The sequence below is a fragment of the Fonsecaea pedrosoi genome (assembly GCF_000835455.1).
Source record: "Fonsecaea pedrosoi CBS 271.37 unplaced genomic scaffold supercont1.9, whole genome shotgun sequence".
NCBI classification, from domain to species: domain Eukaryota; kingdom Fungi; phylum Ascomycota; class Eurotiomycetes; order Chaetothyriales; family Herpotrichiellaceae; genus Fonsecaea; species Fonsecaea pedrosoi.
The window spans coordinates 115,157-138,470 of NW_013550607.1; the positions used below are offsets into that span (position 1 = coordinate 115,157).

The following is a 23,314-nucleotide window of genomic DNA, read 5'->3' on the forward strand; positions in this document are numbered from 1 at the left end:
GAAATTGGCGCTACTAGGTGTTCAACCAGTGAGGAGATGAGGTTTCACGCCATACCCGAGGACAACGAGCAAAAATCGAGTCGACGAAGTCCAGAAAGGATGGACCCAGAGCTCGACATTCTGCTCGATACCTTACCCAACTGAGGTCTGGGACTGTTTATAGGAAAGGATGATGGAGATTGTGATCTCAGCTGGGCCGAGGGAGAGTCCCGTACCCTCCTGTGATTGTGAACCACGACGGGTCGATGATGTTCTCAAAATTTGAACTGGATGGGTGCTGTCAGAAGAACCTTGGGAACCCGCGCTCGCCTTTCCCGAGGAATTTATTCCAAAGCCTCGCTTTCGAGACATTCCTTGTCACAAACCTCTGGACTCTTGAATTAGTACGCTCAGTATCCAATTGACTGGTAAATCCACTCAGGGATACAATGCCTACGCAGATAGATAAAGCACTGCTGTCCATAAGTACCCATGCAGTTTGGTAGAATGATGTCTATGATCTATCGGTGATTCATTGACCCGAAATCACCGAACAGGAAACTAGGTCTCACCTTCATTTCCAAACGCAACCTCTCTGTCTTATGATTAGGTCAATGGAGTTTACATTTTTCTAGCTGAGTTTGAGTTTGGTGCATAGTAAATAATAATACTCAGAAGCATAATCTGCTAGGTAATAGGCCCTCTATTTTAGAGATTCTTTTTTTGAGGAAGTGCTTGAGGTCTGGGAGTTGCGGTTTTGCACTTGGCCGTTGAGGGACACAAGCTATTCCGATCCCCCTTTCTTGCCAGATGGCTACGGGCCGACTGTCGCCAGCGACCTTATACAGGCTCAATCTCAGATTAGGACCTCACCGCGGCCATTGCCCATTGACCTCTATCAGGACCTTTGCGAGTTCGTCGTCCCTCTGCCTCCGCACGACCGAGCTCGACGGACCTAAATTGAGCGGATTGAAGGTCAACCCAGCCCGGCTTTGGGACACGATCCACACGACAGCGCAATGGACTTCGGCCGCGAAACCGAAGACGGGCGATATCAGGACTGAGGGACTCTCGCGCCTGGCGCTCGCCGACGACGACAAATCCGCGCGGGACTGGTTCATCTCCACCACTCAGTCTCTGGGATGCAGGACCCATGTGGATCAGATGGGAAACATCTTCGCTATCAGACCGGGCCTATCGTCGTCGACCTCTCGGCCCGGTAACAGAGTCGAAGCACCTGCCACGTTCGCCGGCAGCCACTTGGACAGTCAACCTAGTGGTGGACGGTTCGACGGCGTTTTGGGCGTCGCTGCGGGGATCGAGATGTTGAGGGTCCTGAATGAGAACTGGATCGAGACCGAGGGCGACGTGGGCGTGGTGAACTGGACAAATGAAGAAGGCGCTAGGTTTCCGGTTAGTATGATGGGGAGCTCGGTCTGGGCTGGACGCGTAGGGCTAGAAAAGGCATGGGGTGTTCGCAGCGTCAGTTCGGGAGTGCCCCAGGCCACGGTCAAGGACGAACTGCAAAGAATTGGATATCTAGGGGACGTCCCTTGCTACCGTGATGGGAAGCCCGGCACACCCCTGGGCGCGCACTTCGAATTGCACATCGAGCAAGGCCCGAAACTCGAAAGCGCGAGGAGACAAAAGATCGGGATTGTCGAAGGCGTCCAAGCATACAAGTGGTTCACCATCACGATCACGGGCAGAGAGTCACACTCCGGCACCACGGATTTCGACAATCGCGCCGACGCCCTCTATTTTGCCGCAACCTTTCTGCACAAGATTCGCAAGATCGCCGAGAGTCTGAAAGGGCTAGCAACTGTGGGGATCATGCACGTCTCTCCCGGCAGCGTCAACACCGTTCCCGGACATGTCGAGATGAGTTTAGATCTGAGAAATCCTCTGGACAGGGGCTTGAAGAGGATGGTCAAGAAGGTCGAGGAGTTTATCCAGCTGGTGAACGAAGGTGATCACACGGACTCGCAGGACGCGAAAGAAGGGGCCGGCAAGAACCACAGTGCTTCCAAAGCGGCGCCCTCGGAGAGGGTTTCAAGGTTGAAGGACAATCCACTCACGAAGATCCGGGTCGAGACGAAGGAAGACTTTTCGAGCGAAGCCATCTCGTTCAACCCAGAGGCACTGCAGTGTATCGAGGAGAGCGCCCTGGCTGTCTTGGGCGGCGACGCAACCAAGCTCCAGCGAATGCTGAGCGGCGCGGGCCACGATTCCGTCTGCACCAATGTGCACTGTCCGACGGGCATGATCTTTGTGCCTTGTAAGGATGGCGTTTCGCACAATCCGAGCGAGTGGTGCGATGAGGAGGACTGCGCTATAGGGGCGAATGTGCTTCTTCATTCGGTGTTGAGGATGGATAGGCTGAGGAAGGAGAGAGGAGATTTTGACTGAGATAAAGAATGACAAAAATTTGGAAAAGGGCAAAATATCGTGAGAACACTTAAACAGTTAGGAACAATCCTACGGCAGAAACGCGTTGGCCGACCAACGGAGGGTGATTGCGGTCTCAATGCATGACAATTCGCCATGTGCTCTATGTGGTCTCATGCGAAGTTTGGCACAGATATCAAATCTGGGCGTCGCTCCGAAACATGCTCAACTGGCGCTATCGCAGCTTGTCCAGGGCCTTCAACAATGTGCTTTTTGGAAAAGAGGTCTTCATCTTTCACATATGTTCATGTGCACGCAGGCCAGCTCCCAGGAAAGCAGATCTTCCAGCCCTCTAAGAGGCCGCAGGAGGGGCTCCACGTCCACGTCCAAAGCCACCACGGAAGGTAGGCGCAAACTCGCCAGGAGCACCACCCTCTTTACCCTCACCACGGTCCTCACGACGACGATATCCGCCCTCACGATCACCACGGGGTCCACCACGGCCGCCGCCACGGCGCTCACGGTCATCACCACCCATCATACCACGTGGAGGAGCATGGCTGCGCTGCTGCTTGATGTGTGTCGCGGGGACGATCTCAGCGGGCAGGTGAAGCCATTCGCGCAAGTAGTCCAGACCCTCGGGAGTCAAAGTGTAGTAATAGTATTGCCAGGAGAACTGCGTCTTGAGGTATCCACGGGAGGTGAGGGACTGGCAAGCCTTGATGACCTGCAACACATCATGTCTTGTTAGTCCTGCTTTTTTTTCTCCCGTCTATCGCAACTCGGTTGCGCAAACGTACAAAGAGGTTCTTGGTGTCAATGTCGCCGTGCTTGGGGAGGTTGTAATCCTTCTTGGCCACGAGCACACCTTCGCGGAAGAGGTACTCGTGGATCTTCTTGCGATCGGCCTTGGGAATAAGCCTACAAAGCAGAGGTTTTTCGTCAGCATTGGATTGTCTCAGAGAGCAAGCAGGGCGGCAAGGTGTCCCACATTTTTGCGAATGTCCCTAAGTTTTCCTTTCTGAGAATGAAAAATCTGAGAGGGAAGAGAAAATGTTGCTGCGAGTTCCTGGCGCTCTTCGGGGAATCGCACACAACAGGAGGTGAATTTGGAAAAAGAGTGGTGGAGGTGGAGGTGTGAAGGTTCAAAACCAGAGGACATTCCGTGCAGCCCCCAAGCCGAATGTGTGAGTGTCGACGCCAAGATTCAACTCTTGGCAATTATTCGGTGAGTTATATGACATGTCTGGTGAGATTTCTACATTTACTTATAGTCCGCCAATAGGAAGCCTTGAACTGGCTCTGGACTACCTCACCAATCCCAGCAGTCCACCGTACGAACAGCCGACCCCTTGGCAAGAAAATTCTTGGCAGGCGAACTGGCGCACTCTCTGGATTTTGCGATTTTTGGATTCGTGGGACTGAACGACCCTCTACCTCGAGACGACAATACACACCACATCTCAACAAGATCTCGACGACGTACTCTTAATTGCTCTCTGGGGGACTGCTGATTTGATCAGGTCAGTATATGAATTTGCTGTGTACACCTGGCGGGAGGAAATGCATTGAAGAACCCACCAAGACGAACAATCTCCCCTCCCAAATCTTTCGATCACTCATCCATCCCGCACTCGATACCTGCTGTTGTGGACATAAAAAAATTTCAATACTTACAAGTTCATCTTTCATTTGCAGGCCTCCTCAGTCCCGCAATCATGGGTATCTCACGAGACAGCCGCCACAAGCGGTCTGCCACCGGTGCAAAGCGTGCATACTACCGCAAGAAGAGGTACATTTTTCCCACCATGCGAGGATGCTTCCTTGAGCAAGAGAGAGATAGACAAAGATGATCAAAGTCTGACATTTGTGCTTTCGCTATCTACAGAGCCTTTGAAAAGGGTCGTCAACCAGCCAACACCCGTATCGGCACCAAACGCATCCATCTTGTCCGCACTCGAGGCGGCAATACCAAATACCGTGCCCTGCGCCTGGAAAGCGGCAACTTCTCCTGGGGCAGCGAAGGCATCGCCCGCAAGGTCCGTGTCATCGTCGTGGCCTACCACCCCTCCAACAACGAACTCGTCCGCACAAACACCCTCACCAAGTCCGCCGTTGTGCAGATTGACGCGGCCCCCTTCAGAACTTGGTACGAAGCGCACTACGGCACGAGTATTGGGCGGAAGCGGACGCAACAGACCAAGGCTGCCGGCGCTGGTGCTGCGGCTGCCGAAGGTGGAGAGACCAAAGTCAGCAGGAGCGTGCAGGCGAAGCGGGAGGAGCGGTTGAAGAAGAGCGGCAAGATCGAGCCGGCGCTGGAGAGACAATTCGAGGCCGGCCGTCTGTACGCCGTCATCAGCTCTCGGCCTGGCCAGAGCGGCAGAGTGGACGGCTACGTTCTGGAGGGTGACGAGTTGGCCTTCTACCAAAGAGCTATCAGAAAGTGATAAGGATATGATACTCGACTGGCGGGAAACATGGTGGGGGTGTAAGAACAGGCCGACTGCATCTGCAAAAAAGGGATGCTTGTCCGTCTCGAGGGTGACCTTGTCGGATGTGGTGGAAATGGCAAGAAAAAGACAAAAAAAGTCCTCAAGTCTGGGTGGTAGTGGACAAAGCAATCGATTTTTGACAGAAACCGATTGTCGTCTTGACGATTACGAAGATGGCGGGTTCTGGTCGTGGGGCACAATGACCTTTAAATCAATCCTCTTCCTCTTTTTTTCTTTGCTTGCTTCTACTCTTGCTTGCCTCCTCTAGCCTATCAACAAACATCCCTTGATACCTTGATAGTGTCAAGGGCCTTTCCTTGCTCACGGGCAGGCAGGGCGACTTGCTGAAAGGACAGAGAAGGGAGGAGAAACCAAATATGCGAAAAGGGAAAAAGTGACAGATCGCTGGTTAGAATTCAATTTCAATCAATCGATCGATCGATCATGTTTGTTGAAAGTTCCTTAGCAGTAGACTGGCTGACTGGGTACAAAAGCTCGAATCAGTGTTTTTCCAAACCGACCCCAAAACTCTGGAAAGTTCTCGTCACACCAGGCCCTTTCATGAATCATTTCCACTGTGAAGGTTGACATTCGGTCCCTCATCTGCCTATGTCCGACAAGGTCCGTTTGAACAAGAAGTCATCGCCCCTGTTTGCTTGCTTGCTTGCTCCCTGCGATCACCCAAGAAACCCGCTTGTCCAAGAAAAGGTTTTTCCCAGGCTCCTGGTCGCTAACAAGATCTAACCCTGGAAACAGGATCCATCCTTTCCAAAGCACATTCAATTATCGTACGCTCAAACGTACGCGACCTTGCTCCGGGTGGGATTGACAAGGACATGGCCAACTCAGTCGATCCTTTCAATCACTGGAAGGCCCCATTCCTCGTAGGGAATGACGCTGATGAAAATAGCCGCAGCTCGAAAAGGAGAGCATCTCAATGTGCAACTGGACACACATCGCCGATCAGGATGCAGTGACGTTGCCATCATGATGTACAGTCAGGGCTCCACCAAATGAGTTAGCCATACAAGTCAGCAAGATTGGCAGCGAATAAACTTACCAAGAGGCTCCTCGTCACCAGTATTTCCGTTGAAGGAGAAAAACTCGTCACGAATCGCCTGTGCATACTGACTGATCGAAGCTTCGACTTGAGGATGGACGGGAGTCATACCCACCATACCAATCTGTTGGCTGAACGGGGAAGAATTTCTCGCGTACGCGGCTTGAATCCTAGCCTGGCGCTCAGCTTTACGGCGGGCAGCTCGCACACGTAGTTCCTCGAGTTTGGCTTCATGAACTTCGATGGCGGTGAGAAGTCTCCCATGAGTATGGTAGAAGTCCTTGGAGACTTTGAAGTTGAAGAGGATGTCTGCTGCGGTGGAGCTGGCCTCCTGAAGACGATTCTTCTCGAGGTTGAGAATAGTGTCAAAGGTGGCTCTGTCAACATTGCTGTAGTTTGCGACCTTGGACAGAGCGTCTGGAATGACCTTGATGCAATGGGCCAAGAGCTTTTTGTCATCACGAGAAATGAACAGATTGTGAGTGAGCTTGATGTAGAGTTCAAAGCTGACCAATTCAGCCGTCGCCATCAACCAGCGGCCTTGAAGTTGCAGGAGGTGCTTGTAGAAGGCCAACAGCTTCTTACCCCCAGGAGAACTGACCAAGAAGGACCGAATGGCCGACAGAGCAGGTCGCAGGTTTTCGTACTGGACTTTTGGACCAGGCTCCTTGCTCAGGAGGTATTCGACGAATCTTGGTGTTGCGAGCACGATCTTCCCAGGAAGAGGCGCTTTGTTGTCGAGGAAGTGTTGCAAGCTCCGCTTGTTGTCTTCGTAAAGGAGGGTGAAGTAAGGGTCGAGAGTGACTGACTTGGACGGCGCAGTCCTCAATGGGAGGGTGAGGGTAGAGGTGGTCGAGGGCATGTCGGGGACCTTGGAAGGTGACATGTTCGCTGGTACAGGAGAGTTTGATATTGTACAATTACTCGGTAGATAATCTTATCGCAACGAAGCAGGCTGACGTTGAAGCGGGGATGGTAGATGTAGAAGACAGTGAGCTCAGACAGAGATGAAATATTAGTAAACCAAAATTCCCTTGGGACCAAGAGACTGGGGGACAAAGCATCCATGGGTGCGGCAGAACTCGATCTAAACAAGTGAATGATATCTGGTCGTCACGTTGATTTGTAGTACGTGTTCATGTATGTGTTCTTCACCCTTCCCTGCGCTTACCACACAACAGCTTGGACGTTTGATATCTCTTTCCGTCTTCTTCAAAAGTCAGGACTCGAGATACCCCAGACGATCACCTTGAGCTCATGTTTGATAGTCTGGAGGCCTGAGAGTTCCATCATCACGTCCCAAGTTGATTGTTCCAAGATTCTTTCAAAGGATGGACATCCAAGGGAAGAGCCGATAGATCTTTCCTTACACCAATCTGGAGTCCTGCACAGGTATATCTTGACACATTCGGCATTGATAGTATACAATGCTAGCTGGACAGCATCAGCTCGGGCGGTCGTTCTGGAAGAGGCAAACAGAGAACATTGTAGGCTAATTAAGCGGCCTAGAGCTGATGCAGGTTGACTGTTGCAGCTTTCGTGGAGCCCACAATGATCATCGGTATACTCGTTTAACAGCACCAAGTCGAGCTCGCGCATTCATCTGTTACAAGACATACCACAATGGCACAATAGCAAAGACAAGATGGAGAAGCAAACAACGTGGAGTCGCTGGGGCAGATGGCGGATGCTTGGTGGAGGATGCTCGAATAGGAAAAGGTGGCACGCGATGGTGCGAAAGTCGGTTGATGGTCGAATGAATTGTGGCTTGCAACCATCTCTACCGAGTACCGAGTACATCGTCACCTTATACTGCGTCTCAACAACTGACTTCCTGCTCCTATTCCCCCTGCCACTCTCATATCGACCACAGGACCACAGAAGAACACATCTCGAGTCCCAAATGACCCTCCTTTCCAAGACCGAGCCGTCTACCTCCCTTCCATATTCGCCTACGACCGGAGACCTGCCGACTACAACACATCGATAATGTCGCACTCTATTCGAAAACAATGGCTGCCTTGATCGCACTCTTGTTCTTCATCGATTCCAGACACTCGGCCCATTGCTCCAGCTTGAATGTCTTGTTGACAATGCCTGCGACCTTGACCTTGCCCGAGTCTATTCAACCCATCGTTAGTCGCATGCGCGTGGAAAGAGCAAGGAATTGACAAGACATACCAAGGTAGTCGATGGCAGCAGGGAACTTGTAGGTCTCGCTGAACGACCCAAGGATGGTGATTTCGTCCCCGAAGATCTTGGTCGGTGGCCACGACACACGGTCCTTGTTGCCGTAGACGCCATAAACCACAAGCTTGCCGCCTCTTCGGACATAGTTGATCGAATCCTCCAAGATCTTGACACTACCCGTGGCCTCAACCACAACATCAAAGCCATAGGGGTTTTCTCTCTTGATCTTTTCAAACTGCGGGCCGGGGTCCTTGCGAGACAGTTCAACATACTCATCAGCCGCATCCAGGGATTTGGCGAGGTTCATCTTCAGTCCCTCAGGTGCAGCAATGACAACATGGCAACCGCCGTTCTGGCGGAGCATTTGCGTCAAGACGAGACCCGTAGGACCCGCGCCGAACATGAGCACGCTGGAACCCATCTTAGGTGAAATCTTGTCCAGACCGTGGGCGGCACAGGAGGCGGGCTCGAGCAGGGTGGCATCGACATCGGACAAGTTCTTGATCGGGAACACTCGTTTGGCAGGGTATGCACAGTACTCGGCAAAGCCGCCGTCCATGGTCACACCGTGGGCTTGGAAGTCTTCGCAGAGAAGCTCCTCCCCACGACGGCAGTAGAAGCACTCTCCACAGAGTTCCGAGTTGTCTGCAACAACCCGCTGACCGACTTCGAAACCCTTAACCTTGGGTCCGAGGGCTGCAACGACACCGACGGTCTCGTGGCCGGGAATCAAGGGGAACTGCGGTTTCCGTCAGATTTGTTCAGGGCCATCACGTTGAGCTGCTGCTCGTACCTTGGCCAAGAATTCACCCTCGTGAATGTGCAGGTCGGTGCCGCAGACACCGCAAGCCTTGACCTTGATCTATGTCCTGTCCTCAGCATTCTCTTCGTTCAGTCTCGGTCGAGCTTACGTACCAGGATATCATTTTCACGAAGCTTAGGGAGGGGGACCTCGACGACGCTGAACTTTTCTGGCTCATCGTACTCTAGATGCACACACGGGATCAGTCGAAGTTTCAGCCAGGATCCGCCTGCGGACCAGAATCGAGAACCAAGCGTGGGGATATCGAGGGAGTCATACTCAACGCCTTCATCTTGGAGGGGAGACTTGTGGAACCCATTTTGATCTATGATCTCTGGTCTTTGGAAGATGCAGCAGCACAAACAGGAGGAACAAGTTGCAGGGAATATACAGGACGGGAGAAGAAACAACAGAAGACGTCTAAAGCGGTCGACCGATCACAAAAAGAAATATGTTGAGGGGGGACCTCGCGCCAGCCAAAGCTACCCAGACTCAAGCCAGACGTAGCCATGACAGCAACAAAATGATCTCTTGGGCAGCGCAGCCGAGTGCGGGGCGAGTATCTGCTTGATCGAAACTTTTTCTCGACATTTTCCGATGACCAACCAAATGGCCATGGACGATCTCACACCCCTCCGAGATATCATCGTGCACCCGTGCGTTATCTCATTATTCTCAGAGCCAGATATCTGAGACCAGAGCCAAAGATCTTGTCTAGCCCAGCTTCCCCGTTTCCGAGCTTGTTCACTAATGACCCTCGTCTGCACTTCGGGCAAATTCCTCCGCAAGATCGGGGGGGTTTCTTTCTCGACAAACAGATCCAGTGGTCCTGGGAAAGTCGGTGAGCGCAGCCTTGGGACCTGGACCGTTCACGATGTTGAGGCAGGACTTATCATTCGCCCTTGGTCCATTGTGAAGCAGATTTGAACCACTGGGAGAGTTCCAGACTCGTCTGGAACCTGTCTCACACGGCTAATCAAAGTTGCACTCTAGCGCCCGAGCTTGAGAGCTGTTGCCCTGAGGTCTTGCTCGGTCTTTTTTGCCCTGACGGATGCGGATGCACCCAGGAACAACCTTGTTCCCGATTCGATCGACGGGTACATGTCACCACTGCCAACAAGCCAACAACGGCGCGAAAACACAGGGGGTGACTGGACTCAATTATTTTTGCCCAGAAGTACCTGCGTTCCTGACTCCTTCAGTCAGCACCGAGAAAATCCCACACGCGTCTGCGCTTGAATCTTTTCCCGCCAACTCTCTACGAGTTTGTGCGCGCGACTTTGTGGCCTCGTCGCGTGACTCACCGGACCTGTGGCTTTCAGGGGCAAGAAGCGAAATGTGGATGAGGGAGAGACACATTCACAACAAGATCAACCGGACCGCCCTCCGCTCACACCACAAGACAGGCCAGGTAGGAGGTCGTTCACTGTGTTCATGGTCTCCATGCCATGATGCCATAGTCTGTCCATCCCTTGTTACCTTCAAGTACAAGCACTCGTCTGTCTTGGCTTGTCAATCTTTTCCCCGCGGCCCTCCTTCCCCTCCTTGCCTGCTCGTTCCTCGTCGCTAGCATTATTAATGCGATACTGGGATAGTGCCATGATCTAATAGTTCTCTTCTCTTGTATCACCACGCCCTCTACCTCTACCTTGCTTGCCCTTTTGATTTTCACCACGACTATGTCCTCTACTACTTTTTCGAGATGGCGAGATGAACACGATTTGGCCATCAGGGCGTCGCTCACTCATCTGTCATATAGAAACCAAAGAGAAACAGAAAACAAGACGGTTGATCGCCCGTGACTTTCCTATACTTGTGGCATGCGTTGTCCCAACTTTTGCTTTATATGTTCGGGAGCCCAAAGGCAACCTTTCCTTTTGCTCCTCTTTCTTGACCCAATACAACCAAGGTGCAATGCGATGCAGTGCGATTCAACACTCATGAACTGAGTCCAAACTACTCAGTTCAGATTCCCTTGCCATGCTCCCAAGCGGCGCCTGTTTCCCAACGGTTGCCACGGGCCGGTAAAATGCTTCGACTCTCAAACTTCCAACACCAGCGCCGACGCTCCCGAAACCAACCCCAGAGAAATGCGTGACACATGATCCAACACAGAGAACGTCGTGGCTCCTATTTCGTCCTGCGGCATCTGTCTCTGGCCTCTTGCCTCTTGCCTCGCCCATATCGTGCACCAGCCCAGCTCATAACCACAAGATCTATTTCAGACCGAATCCTTCGCTACCCATCACTGCCATCCAGAGCTTCTCCTCCAACTTCTCCCGCGACGCGTATCGGTACAAACTCAGAGTATTAAAACATGTTCTCGCGATAGGGAACCGTTCCACCGGCTTGTTTGTTGGTCTTCCGAATTCATCCATTTCCTCCTTGGCACGGATCAACTGGATACGGATCACTAGGTTTGTGGCGCCCATGGCTGGGATTCGATCGCTTGCCGTGATGAAACTCAGGATTTTCCGTTGATCTCCTGGTGATACGCGTGCAAAAAATTCCCAGAACCAGACAACTTGGGGTTGATTTTCGGGCGGTCCTTCCTGCTTAGGCCAGCCTTCGTATGTCGCCACTGCGCGCAGGCTGGCGATGTCAAGTGGTTCATCAGAGCCTCTCACGAGAAGCTCGATCTCTTCGGGTCGGAATAGGGACAGCGCGTTGCCGCCACAGACGGTGAAGAAGCCACGCTTGAACGGCTCGTATTGTCTTGCCACAGCTGTGTCGAGTAGATAATGGATGTAGAGGTCGACAAATTCTCGTCGATTCGAGTTGTTAACTGCCCTTTTCTCGCCGCCGGGACACAGTGGGATCTGGATAATATCACCGTAACGGTCCATTTCAACCACGAAGTCGCGACAGAATGTCTCCTCGACATCACCCTCAAATTCAAGCAGTTGTCTGAAACCTCGTGCCAAGGCAGGTCGAAACTCAGCCAGGTCTTCGAGGGTGAACCCGTGGCCGACTTTGGGGATTGACGACAACTTGTCGCCGGTTGCAGGCGCCGAAGCCAACATCTTCTTGAAGACAAACGGCGGAAACGCCACATCCAAAATAGTCGAGTTGTAGATGGCCAGCCCGACCAACACCCCAACCAAGAAGAACTGCTCGGATGACTCAAAGCAAAAGGGATTGAAATAGCAGTATTGAGAATCGTCATCATAAACGAACAGTCCATGGTGAGGATCAAATATCTCTCTCACCAGTAACAGGAACCATTCCTTACGAAGACCGCCTGCATCAACCCCTTCTTCTCCCTGAAAATCAATGCGCAGGCCTTTCTTGATGTCACTACCGCCAGATCCGACAACCTCCGAGACACTACGCAGACTGTCCTCGACCAAGCATTCTCGTCGGACCTTGAGAATGAGGTACTGACTGACAGCTTTGCGACTGAGGATGCTGTCAAAAAAGGCCTCTCTTGCTTTGATTTCCATCTGTCTTCGCGCATCGTGCTCGAGGATGTGGATCTTGGCATATATGCTCAGAAAGAAGGGATACTGGCAGAAGGTGAACTTTGTCTTGGTCGTCTCCCAAGTTTCGAAGTCGGCCACAAGATCGGCATAGTCCAGCATCGTATTGTAGAAGTTGCTGATGGGTATAATCTGACCATGGGAGTATGCGTGGTACTTGGCATTGAGACCTGGACTATGTAACCTCTGCTCCTGTGCCGCAAAGGCGTCCCTCTTCCGCGCAGTATGGCCAACATTGGCGTGGAACAGCAGAGCCATGACCCTTGCGGCCACGCGGATTTGCCAGTCTTCGCCGTACGAAGAGAGCTTCGGCTTTCCGTCAGACTTGTCCGCTGAAGTGGAAGAATGTCGACCCCCTAGTGCGGCGTGAACTTGAGAGGCATGGTGCATCCCAGAGTCAGAGAAGCTAGGGACGAGGCCCTCTGTGGGATTGATGAGTTCGTGGGCTGGGGTTTTCTGTTGTCGGGATAGTCTGTAACTCACGAAACTGCCAACCATTTCCACCGTCCTTTGGAAGTGGCCGTCAGAGTATCTGGAAAACCATGAAACCAGATACTGGTGATTTTCATGAGAGAGATTAGCCATCAGGCCCAGAATCCGCTTGATGATGCCAGAGTGATGGCCGAGACTTCCTGGGCGCCTACCGCCGCTTGGAACACGTTTCGATGGCGAGTCACGGGCTCTATCGTCAACTTGTTTTCCTGCCGGGACCGGAGGGTGAGGTATGGTAACCCCAAACATCTTGCCTGTCTCAAGCCTCGAGGGTGTCAATAACGGGTTAGCTAGAAGGATCAGTAAGAATCGACAATCCTCGGGACGCTTCAACGGTTGCCTTGGCCGTTTCAAGAGATTTTCCGTGATCTTCAACAGGCTCCGCTGTAAGTGTATTCGGGATTCCATGATGTCTCGCTGAATACTCTCTAAAGGGGTCGACTGCCAACATTGCTGTGCCTTTGGATCCGTCAACTTTGGCCTCAATTCGTGCCAACGTTGTTCCCAGTGATCGCCCGCATATATCAATGAGCGATACCACTCGGCAAGTTCGAGCCAATTGATTCTTGGATGTCTCCCACTTGCAGAACTGCGACTCTTCTCTGGGGACCTCTCTCGCTGATGATGAGATTCTCTGACCGACATAGCCGCACGCCCATTCGGGGCGCCTAACCACCATGATCCGTTCTCCGCAACATCGCCAAGCAAAAGGGTTTTTGCGTCAAGCTCGGATAGAAAGACATCAGGCTCTAGTACAGGAGCCGAAGCAGGTTCGGACAATTGCCGCCTCTGGTGTGTCCCTGAACCAGACCTGGGTTTAGGTTCCTGAGGTGGACGAGGGGTGAGGAAAGACTGGTTTAACGTGGTACAACCTACAAAGCAACCAGCAATGTAGTTTTCGACTAGACGGAAGACGTCGGATCTTGGGCCAGACGTCGTGATTGAGTGCTGTACAGGCTCTAATGGTTGTCGTCCTCTAGAGCTCTGCGGCCTGTTGTGGACCGAGGGTAATGAATTGAAGGGGTCAGCTGGGTAACCTTGAACAAAGGATGGCCCGGGATGTCGGTTTGCGTGGCGAGGAGATAGGTTGGCTTCCTCATAGCTGGGTGGTTTCATTCCAGGATGTGGCGACGGTGGTGGTGAGTCCTGTTCATCCGTGGGCTGTCCCTCCAGCACACCTTCTGGTGGGGTTCCATCCAACAGGAACGAATCCTCGGCTGGTGAGTGATTGTCGATTGGTATTGGGTGAGTAGGTGAAGAAATCCCGTCGTACTCAATGCGAGACTCGAGATAGTGTCTCAGACAGCGATCAAGTAGTGATCTCGTTCTCTCAAGAGACACGCATACGAATTTGCGCTGGGATGAGGATCCAGCCGCCGATGCCTGGGCATCATCTTTGGCCTCCGAGCTGTACTCGAGATCATTGATGGTCAGGCAGGTTGTACATCGGAACACCTTGAGTCCCTGGGGCCATCGGACGGTAGAGTCACAGGTCATACACTTCCCAGTTACCGGCTGGCGGTCACCCCGTGGCACGGAAGCTTCAGCAGCTTGCTGCCTCATATTTCCCTCTTCGTGCCGAGTATCGCGCGTTCCATCAAAATCAATGCCATGCTTGCTCTTTTTCTCCGACTTTTTGGAACCAAAGATGGAGGGAAAGGGGTGACTGAAGGACCGACTGTGGTTGAGCTTCGCGGAGCTAGAATCTGGTGATTCGGGGAGGGGTTTTCGACGTAGGGTAGGAATCTCGAATGTCTCGGCCGCAGCACTGACTGGGGGCGGTGGTAGGGGTCGATTGAGGTCGGTGCCCTTGGGTTGATCATGGCTTGTACTCCGAGTTAGCTGGACATTGCGAGGTCGAGGCCGGCTGGGATGGTGGTCGTGGGACGCAGATGATGGCAGCGACGCCATTGTCGTCATGTAGAATTGCGACAGAGCCTCAGATCCTGGTGATGGGGCGAGGCGAGCGAGATATTCATAAAGAGTGGGCCAGTGAAGCCAGTCCACCGACGCCGCTTCGATGTCTCAGAAAGTGCTAAGGGCTTAGGTGGCAGAGCAAGTGGTGTTTGCGTAGTGTATGGTGTATAGGTATAGTCTGGTGCCTTGGTCACGATGTTCATTCGCTTAGAAAGCAAGTCCCAAGGCGGACACGCCAGAGTAATCCAACAATCAATCTCCTGGGAGGGTGTCGCAGCACGGATAGTCGAAGTGAAGGAGAAGGAGCTCCAGCATATTGTCCCGTCACAGACGCCAACAATAATGCTAGGGGCGCAGGGCAGGCACGATCGGCGTCGTTCACGAGGGGTTACTTTGGGCGGAGGGAGACGAGACGAGAGTAGTAGACCTCATCGCCATCCGACTGCTTCTAGAGGGAAAAAAGTGGTTCTGGTGGTGGTGGTGGCATTGATCGAGGACTGTTTTGCAGAGGGGAATTTGCCAAGGCCACTGAGAAACAAGATGCAGGGCGTCAGTGAGAGTCAACAGGCAGAATTAGGGAAGCCCCAGGACTTGACAGGGCACCAGGGGCAAGCCTCGGGTCATCGGCGCGCGAGGGTCAGGGGCTAAATTGCTTGATTGGGGGCGCACCTATAGGCTCTACCCACTGAGAGAACAGACTAAGAGCCCCAGTGGGGGGACGTTGACATCACACCCTCAGCGCCGATATGTTTGTTATATGTACCTACTTGGGGGAAGTGCCCGTGGAACTTACTCGGTACTCACAGGGGGGAATTACGGAGCCTTACAAGCGAACCCTTTTGAACTAGGCACTCAAAACTTACTAGGCCATGGGGGATAGTCTCCTCCTCCGTACTCGGTACAAGTACGGGCGTTCTATTTTCGGCACCGTGTGTACTGGTAGGTACTTCCGTACAAAGTACCGAATACCTATTGAACTCTCGCCACTAGGTGTTTTCCCAAGTTGTTGTTGCTCTCATATCATGTTACTCGGTAGACACGGGGAAGTACGGGAGCATAAACAAGTACCTGGCTGATACTGTAGTTTGTTTGGGCTGTGCCAGATCATACGAGTACGGGTCTCTGTCTCAAAATCGAGAAGAAAAAAGACTACCATTACCTAGTCACCGAACTGCCGCTCGCTAACATCTTTCAAGGCAACATGGAGACCCCATCAGCCGTGTTGACGCTTGGGCCGATTACCCGTCAAGTCCATATTCTTCAACTAGCTTGTCCGCTGCTGTCAGCCCCACGAGATACGCCGTTGATTGAGTGTGGTTGCTGTAGAGCCTTGTTAGCCTAAATGTCTCAGATATGTCGACCTTCAGTCGCATGACTTACTTGGAAACAATGGGGATGACACTCATATCAGCCACTCTGAGATTCTCCACTCCAAAAACCTTGAAGTGGTTGTCCACAACGGCCTTGTCTTCATCCTTGCCCATCCGAGCAGTCCCCATCATGTGCCATGTCGAAGCGCTGCCCGCACGCCAGAAGGCCAGGATATCATCCTCAGACTCACTCTTGGGGCCGTCGATAGCCAGGGTGTCTTTTTGGAACTCGGGGCTCTTCAGGACCCTCAGAACATCTCGTGTAGCCTCCACGGCCACCCGTCTGTCAAATGGGTGGGAGAAGAAGTTGGGATCGAAGATAAGTGGTTTGGTGGGATCAGACGACTGGAGTCTCACGGCGCCCGTCGACATCTGATTGAGGATGAAAACGAACACGGTTGTTCCGGCCTGTGCGTTTTCTGGGTCGATGAAATTGGGAAGCCATGCAGCATTGAGGAGGAACTCGTAGTGAGGAACTGTCGGCTTCCGCAGTTTTTCTTGATCTTCCTTTGGTAGAGCTTGGAACTCGGCGCTGTCGTACAATTTATCCAGCTTCAGGTATGCGATACCCAGAGCGCAGCCATATTCCGCCAAGGGCCCGGTACCGTCTTTCTCCCAAGCGGCTCGGGCAGCTGCTTGAAGTTCCTTGTTTTTGTAAAAGCGGGTCCTCTCACTCGTGTGGTCTGCTCGGAGGGATGGGATCATGATGTGGTGGTGATCCTTGAGGTGCCTCCCGACGTTTTCATTGGCTTTCAAAATGGGGATATTGAAGCTGCTGAGCTCGTCCACGGGGCCAATGCCAGAATGCATCAGAATTCTTGGTGTGTCGAGGGCACCACACGATAAAATGACCTCTTTGTCGGCTTGGAAAACCTTCCCTCCAGTCGTCTTAATCCCGGTCGCCTTTGTGCCATCGAAAGTCACTTGAGCCACCTCAGCGTCAACCAAGACGTGTAGGTTGCTGGGTGCCCCCACCAACGCGTCTGCGGATGTCGATCTGATCCCTTTGTATGCACTAGAAACGCAGGCGGCAAGACCGATTGGGTCTCCGGAATTATGGTCGGCGTTGGGCTTTGTACCGTTGGCATACCAGATGTCCATCAGTGCCGTGCACGAAGGCTCCCAGACCTGTGGAAAGCCGACCTTGATAGGCCCGTCGTGCCCATGGTCCTTTGGGTCAGGGTTAAGATACCGCTTGGCATCACCTGGTACATTCGGAGCAGTCGCGTGAAAAGATTCGAGCCGCTTGTATCTTTTCTGAGCATTGTTCCAGCTCCATTCGTCGTCGCCCACGAGATTTGCGATCTGATCATAGTCATCCTTTGGACCGACGGTCCAGACGGAGAAATTGATGGCGGTGCTTCCCCCAAGCCCTTTGCCACGATCGTAATCAATGATGTTCCCACCGAAGCCTTTGATGGGTGCAGTCTTGTAACCCCAATTCTGCGAAGGGATCATTCGATGAAGCCACCTTTCTGCGTCCGCTCGAACGTCCTTGGAGTCGTTTTTCCCGCCAGCCTCGATGAGAAGGACCGAAGGGCGATGCTTGCTGTTTGCCAGACGAGCTGCGAGGATCGCCCCTGCTGCACCGGCGCCGACGACGATGAAGTCGAATCTGTCTGGCATTGAGGGGCTCATTTTCACAGAAGAGACGTATGCGATTGTCTTGGGAAGTGTGATAGTCAGTATACAAGGGACAGATTTTTGCTCTCTCACGAGATTCCTTGTTCAAGAGGAGAACCATTTTGCCATCGAGCGTCCCGAACGACGTTATATAGGCAGACCTGGCAAGTCGTGTCGCCCGTAAGAGACTGGCTTCTTGGGAGCTGACTGCAGTATTTCCTGGGCAAAGGGATGCCCTACAACCTCTTCAGAGCAAGGCTTGTCAAAAGTACTCACCTTTTGCCATACCTGGCACACTGGACAGGGGCGATATCCGCTAAGTATGACAGATCACTGATCCGTGAAGCCAATAGCCTGGTCATCTCGGAATGATTCGTCAACCCTCTGGCAAGGACTTGACCATGTCCCATCGTGAGCATCGTCCTCAGCCTTCTCGGGAAAGAAAACGGTAGACCAGGGACAGGTAGCAAGTCCAAGGAGGGCCTCGAGAGGTTGGTGATCGACATAGTCCTCGTCTTTGGAGTGACATGATAGGCAGGCATGCTATGTAGGCTGAGTCATGTTGAAGCAGACAGGCCACCACATCCACAAGAGGTCGTTGGTAACTGCTCCTTTGGAAGCTGAGCAGGCATAAGATGCAACTCAGGGAAAAGTCGGTCGATGAACCAAGAGGTATAAGCCCCGAAAGTCTGGAAGGTTTAGAAGGCAATGAGGCAAAAGTGGGAAAAGTGGAGGATAAAGTTGCCGTATCGATGAGATAATTCCTCCATGCGGTAAATTTACAGAGCCACATCCCTGACAATTCTTGCTCGACAATCCCCTGGCGCATATTCTCACACGAAAAACACACATACCCCGTACACACGATAGCTCCGATATTTGTCACATCGACTTCTCTCAGCACGCAGCACGCCTAGCTACGACGCTTTCGACGGGTATGAGCTGATTCTCTCAAATGGAATTGGTCCCTCGGTGTTGGCGTTCATCATGTTCACCAGCCGTGAAATCGCGCACCCCCCAACTCCGCGGCCGTTACTTTTCCTCCAGCCGTCGTCCTCTCTCCTTTGCCACTGCTGAGCTCGAGCGACTTCGTCCAGAGGCCCTTTCTCGTCCTGTGCTGTCGACAAATGTTTTGCTACCGCCTCCGAAGCAATCGTCCATATCACGGGGCCGACTGGTTGAACAAGGGAATTTGGGTCCCGCACGCCTACCAGTGTCCTGTCCTGGTTGCGGCGCGCTCACGCAAGATGTCGACTCTGGACAAGCAGGTTTCTACACATTGTCAAGAAAAGCGGTGGTGAAATATCTCAACAACCTCGAGAGCTCGAGTCGGGTACAGAATGAAGGAGACCTAGGCACAGATGTGGCACATGTCCAGACCTCCCAACATGATGAAAATCCACGAGACGAGCACGGCATAGTCCAGCCTCAGCCCCAGAGAACACCTCCTATCTGCGATAGGTGTCATTATTTGATCCATGACTCCCGCGGTGTCCCTATTGCGCATCCTTCGGTTGAAGCCATTGCGGACTCGATCGCTGAGTCTCCTTTCTCCAGGAACCATGTCTATCACGTCCTTGATGCAGCAGATTTCCCCATGTCTGTCATCCCTTCAGTCTACAAGAGCCTCTCCTTGGCAAAGCCTCGAACGCAGAATCGTAGGTCTCAGCACTCGTTTTCAACCCGACCCTCTGTATCCTTCATCATCACCAGATCCGATCTCCTGGCTCCAACCAAAGAGATGGTAGATGGCATGATGCCTAAATTCATCGCTATTCTGAGGACTGCCTTGGGTCGCATGGGACAAAAGCTCCGGCTGGGCAACGTGCATCTGGTCTCGTCGAAGCGAGGATGGTGGACCAAGGATATCAAAGAAAGCATTTGGCGCAGGGGAGGCGGCAACTGGCTTGTTGGAAAGTTCAATGTGGGAAAGTCAAATCTGTTTGAGGTCCTTTTCCCCAAGGGATCCGCCGGCAGAGCGCCTGTATATGCAGAGATTCAGCGACAGCAGGAGGTTGCCGCAGAGCATAAATCTACCGATACCACCTTTTTCTCCGAGAAAAACTTACTACCTCCCCCTCAGCCTGAGGTTCCTTTTCCATCCATGCCTTTGGTGTCAAGTCTGCCGGGGACGACAGCATCTCCGATTCGACTTCCCTTCGGCAACCACAAAGGAGAGCTGATTGATATGCCGGGCCTAGAACGTGGAGGCCTCGACCAGTATGTCAAACCCGAAGATCGGACCGACCTGGTCATGGTACATCGGCCGACGGTCGCCCAACACATTATCAAGCCCGGTCAATCTCTGCTCCTAGGAGGGGGATTGGTCCGGATCACACCGCTCCTCGACGAAGCTGACCCGAGTACCACCATGCTGGCGTACCCCTTTGTTCCGCTCAAAACTCATGTCACATCCACGGAGAAGGCATGTAGCACGCAAATGCAAGAACGTGAAGGCGGTGTAGAGTCAATCCTAGCTGAAGGCGCAGGGAACTGCATGGCTTCTGCGGGTCAATTCAAATTACAAACCGATGTCACAAAATCCAGAGCAGGCTCCATGATCAGAGCTGGAGTCAACATCGAGAAGTTGCCATTTCGTGTCTACGCAACAGACATACTCATCGAAGGGGTCGGATGGGTGGAGCTAGTCTGTCAGGTCAGAAAAAGCAGACGTTTACATCAGCCTGGGCCACTTGCTGAAGATTCTACGGGACCAGATTCCACCGGATCGGATGTCCCTAGCGCTGAAGGCCTGTCGATTGATACGAGCACGTTTACTCCATTCTCCTCCATTCAGACTGGTGAAGAATCGGGGCTCTCTCCAAGGTTTCCTGAAGTCGAGGTCTTTACTCCCAATGGCAAGTTCGTTGGACAACGAACCTGTCTCGATATATGGCAAATGTGGAATATGGGAAAGCCTCAGCCGAAGAGGGCTGCGCGTCCTCGTAAGCCGATGAGCGGCGCAAAGAAGCGCGAGAAGCTACGCCGCAGGGCAGTTCTGGCCACAAATCAAAGCAGCTGATCCATTCAACAAAAAGTTTACAATGGTGATTCCAGCCGATGGTGGCAAATGTTGGTATATGCTCACTCAGACATTTAAGGGAGGAATGCAAAAGAGCAGTTCATCATGCATGTCATTTCGCGCTCCCTAGCATCGTTGCTCGATGCACTTGGATTAACGGATCACAAGGCAGTTCCGTTCTCTACACTTTCTTGTGGATCTTCATTCTGTCAAGACCACAATCTTGCCACGCGCGAGGTTCTTCTCCATGGTATCGTGCGCCTCAACAATCTGGTCCAACTTGAACACCCTTCCAATCTGGACAGGCAAGGTGCCCGCCTCGATCTGCTTGAGCAAATCGTTCAGGGGGGTTTCTCTGAATTCATCTGGGCCCCCGGAATAAACAGTCAAGCAGACAGTATGAGGGATGAGCTCCATTGGGGAGACGTTTTCCATGGTCCAACTGTTTCCTACAAAATGCTTGTTAGGCCAATCCGAACGAGATAGCAAACACTCTTGACTTACCAACGATGCCAGCCATACACACGATTCCTCCCTTGACAGCACACCGCAAGGAATCTCTCAGAGTGGTGGTCCCCACCAACTCCAGGACTTTGTCGAATTTGTTGTCCTGAACCTGCTGAGCAACGTGTCCATCGTCGATAATGATGCGATCAATTCCACTCTTTTGCATCAACTCGGCAGTCGCTTTACCGGCATGTCTTGTTGTTCCGGCAACAAAGCAACCATGGTTCTTCGCAATGACCGCAGCCGCCAATCCGACAGAAGTCGTCCCCCCTCGAATGAGCAGACGCTCCTCGCTCCTCAATTTGAGTGCTTTGAATAGACACCCGTAACTCGTCTGCAACATCTCTGGGACAGCACCGACGATGGTCCAGTCCAAGTCGGTGTCCAAGGCCTGCGTGTTGTCCACCTTGACGCTGGTATACTGGGCATAGCCGCCGTCGAAGTCTCGACCCATACCTCCCATGGCAGTGGCAACCTTTTGGCCAGTCCTAAAGGTGCCGCTGGGACACTTTTCCACGATGCCAGCGGCCTCTATGCCCAACACGCGGGGGAATTTGACGCCGGGACTGTGTCCCTGGCGAGTGAAGAGCTCGGAGCGATTGAGGCCAAAGGCTTTGATGTGGATGAGAACCTCGTCCTCCTTGGGCGTTGGGATTGGAAGCTGTTCGACCTTGAGGACTTCGGGTCCACCGGCCTCGTGAATCACGACGGCCTTCATTGTCGTCGTCGCCATTTGTATCTTGTCCTTCTCGTCAAGGCCTAGGACGGAGATCTTGAGTCAACTTTAGCCGGAGACCACTCCCGTATCGAAAAGCAGTACGGGCAGAGGACAATCCGGAGGGCCGGACTGTGTGGTATATATACCACACAACCCTCTCCCCCTCTCTCTGGAAACAAATCCCTGTTCCCTTTCCGTCCAACTTCTCTCACGAGAGTCTATTTTGCAGCTCTCAGGCCCCCGCTGTGTCGATTACGAGTAGGAAATAAGGCCGAACAGCGAAGCTTCTGGACGAATAAACTCTGAGGACGCACCTGAAGGAAAAGCACTTCTCTTGCCCCTTATCCCCTCTAATCGACCAGGTTTATATCTGGTTGACGCGTATAACACGTGTATACTTAGTTAATAAATATGACCTGATTTGGTCTGATTTGATCTGATTCAGCCAGCTGGACTGTCCGAGGACCCAAGTGTGGGGCCTGGTGCCGGGTTGCAGTTCGGTCATAGACCTACTGACGTGCCAATAAGGATGTAAGAATGTAGTCGTCACGCGTGCTACCTGTACGGCGTCCCTATGTATGTACCCAGGTACCAGGGAGGTAGGGATATACCTAGCCGTAGCTTGTGTCTTTATCTGAGAAATGAATGAATCCATTGTTGTCTATGGCTGTGGGGGAGGAGGGGGCCTTGCATATTGCATGCAGGCTCGTACCTCAGGGCACGTAGCCCACGTAACGTCTGATTCTAACGGTTGATACTGAGGCTGATACTGATACTCGCTCGGGTTCGGGTTCGGGTTCGGTTTATGTCGGCGAATCAGCTTCTATCATTATTATCATTAATACTCACCTATACGGGGTATGCATTTTTCTCCATGTTTTCCTCCTATCTCCCTCTCTCTCTCTCTCTCTCCCCCCAAACTATGATTCGAGTGGGCCTGAGATGCTTCCCAGCTTCGAGGGAAGTTTGAACGCAAAGCCTGCAGCTACATTAAGCTAATCTCAAAGCAGCTACGTAGTGCTGCTCGGTGGCGGTCAAGGCGGAGTGAGTGAGTGAGTGAATTGAGCATCATCCAAGCATGCAAAGAAGCAAGGCCGACCACATCGTGCGAAATATCAGAGACAGCTACACATTTCACGCATGACTAAGATCATATTGCCAAAGAGCAGAGCGCGACAAGCAAAGCTCGACGCTGTGTCATTAGGATTAGAGCAATCAAGTACTCTGTAAAGATGTCCCGAACGAGTGTAGGCTCTTCGATTTCTCGAGACCGAG

General features: G+C 52.5%; 9 protein-coding genes across 9 annotated transcripts; 3 read left to right on the top strand and 6 right to left on the bottom strand.

Moving 5' to 3' along the window:
• Positions 1–789: 789 nt before the first annotated feature.
• Z517_12149 (uncharacterized protein) lies at positions 790–2,388 on the top strand (the record flags this gene model as incomplete). Its single annotated transcript, XM_013422563.1, has 1 exon — positions 790–2,388. One exon carries the CDS (start codon positions 790–792, stop codon positions 2,386–2,388), a length of 1,599 nt encoding a protein of 532 aa, XP_013278017.1.
• A 331-nt stretch (positions 2,389–2,719) lies between these two features.
• Z517_12150 (uncharacterized protein) lies at positions 2,720–3,529 on the bottom strand (the record flags this gene model as incomplete). Its single annotated transcript, XM_013422564.1, has 3 exons — positions 2,720–3,094; positions 3,168–3,275; positions 3,359–3,529. The coding sequence occupies 3 exons, from the start codon at positions 3,527–3,529 to the stop codon at positions 2,720–2,722; spliced, it is 654 nt and encodes a 217-aa protein (XP_013278018.1).
• A 556-nt stretch (positions 3,530–4,085) lies between these two features.
• Positions 4,086–4,814, top strand: Z517_12151 (ribosomal protein S8.e; the record flags this gene model as incomplete). Its single annotated transcript, XM_013422565.1, has 2 exons — positions 4,086–4,159; positions 4,256–4,814. The coding sequence occupies 2 exons, from the start codon at positions 4,086–4,088 to the stop codon at positions 4,812–4,814; spliced, it is 633 nt and encodes a 210-aa protein (XP_013278019.1).
• A 1,008-nt stretch (positions 4,815–5,822) lies between these two features.
• Z517_12152 (uncharacterized protein) lies at positions 5,823–6,805 on the bottom strand (the record flags this gene model as incomplete). Its single annotated transcript, XM_013422566.1, has 2 exons — positions 5,823–5,863; positions 5,920–6,805. The coding sequence occupies 2 exons, from the start codon at positions 6,803–6,805 to the stop codon at positions 5,823–5,825; spliced, it is 927 nt and encodes a 308-aa protein (XP_013278020.1).
• A 1,113-nt stretch (positions 6,806–7,918) lies between these two features.
• Positions 7,919–9,230, bottom strand: Z517_12153 (chlorophyll synthesis pathway protein BchC; the record flags this gene model as incomplete). The annotated part of the gene is made up of 5 exons (XM_013422567.1): positions 7,919–8,040; positions 8,101–8,848; positions 8,903–8,971; positions 9,025–9,095; positions 9,191–9,230. The coding sequence occupies 5 exons, from the start codon at positions 9,228–9,230 to the stop codon at positions 7,919–7,921; spliced, it is 1,050 nt and encodes a 349-aa protein (XP_013278021.1).
• A 1,897-nt stretch (positions 9,231–11,127) lies between these two features.
• On the bottom strand, positions 11,128–14,793 carry Z517_12154 (uncharacterized protein; the record flags this gene model as incomplete). Its single annotated transcript, XM_013422568.1, has 1 exon — positions 11,128–14,793. One exon carries the CDS (start codon positions 14,791–14,793, stop codon positions 11,128–11,130), a length of 3,666 nt encoding a protein of 1,221 aa, XP_013278022.1.
• Positions 14,794–16,037: 1,244 nt separating this feature from the next.
• On the bottom strand, positions 16,038–17,807 carry Z517_12155 (uncharacterized protein; the record flags this gene model as incomplete). The annotated part of the gene is made up of 2 exons (XM_013422569.1): positions 16,038–16,119; positions 16,180–17,807. 2 exons carry the CDS (start codon positions 17,805–17,807, stop codon positions 16,038–16,040), a joined length of 1,710 nt encoding a protein of 569 aa, XP_013278023.1.
• Positions 17,808–18,747: 940 nt separating this feature from the next.
• On the top strand, positions 18,748–20,814 carry Z517_12156 (uncharacterized protein; the record flags this gene model as incomplete). Its single annotated transcript, XM_013422570.1, has 1 exon — positions 18,748–20,814. The coding sequence occupies one exon, from the start codon at positions 18,748–18,750 to the stop codon at positions 20,812–20,814; it is 2,067 nt and encodes a 688-aa protein (XP_013278024.1).
• Positions 20,815–21,015: 201 nt separating this feature from the next.
• Positions 21,016–22,054, bottom strand: Z517_12157 (uncharacterized protein; the record flags this gene model as incomplete). Its single annotated transcript, XM_013422571.1, has 2 exons — positions 21,016–21,263; positions 21,319–22,054. 2 exons carry the CDS (start codon positions 22,052–22,054, stop codon positions 21,016–21,018), a joined length of 984 nt encoding a protein of 327 aa, XP_013278025.1.
• Positions 22,055–23,314: the final 1,260 nt, after the last annotated feature.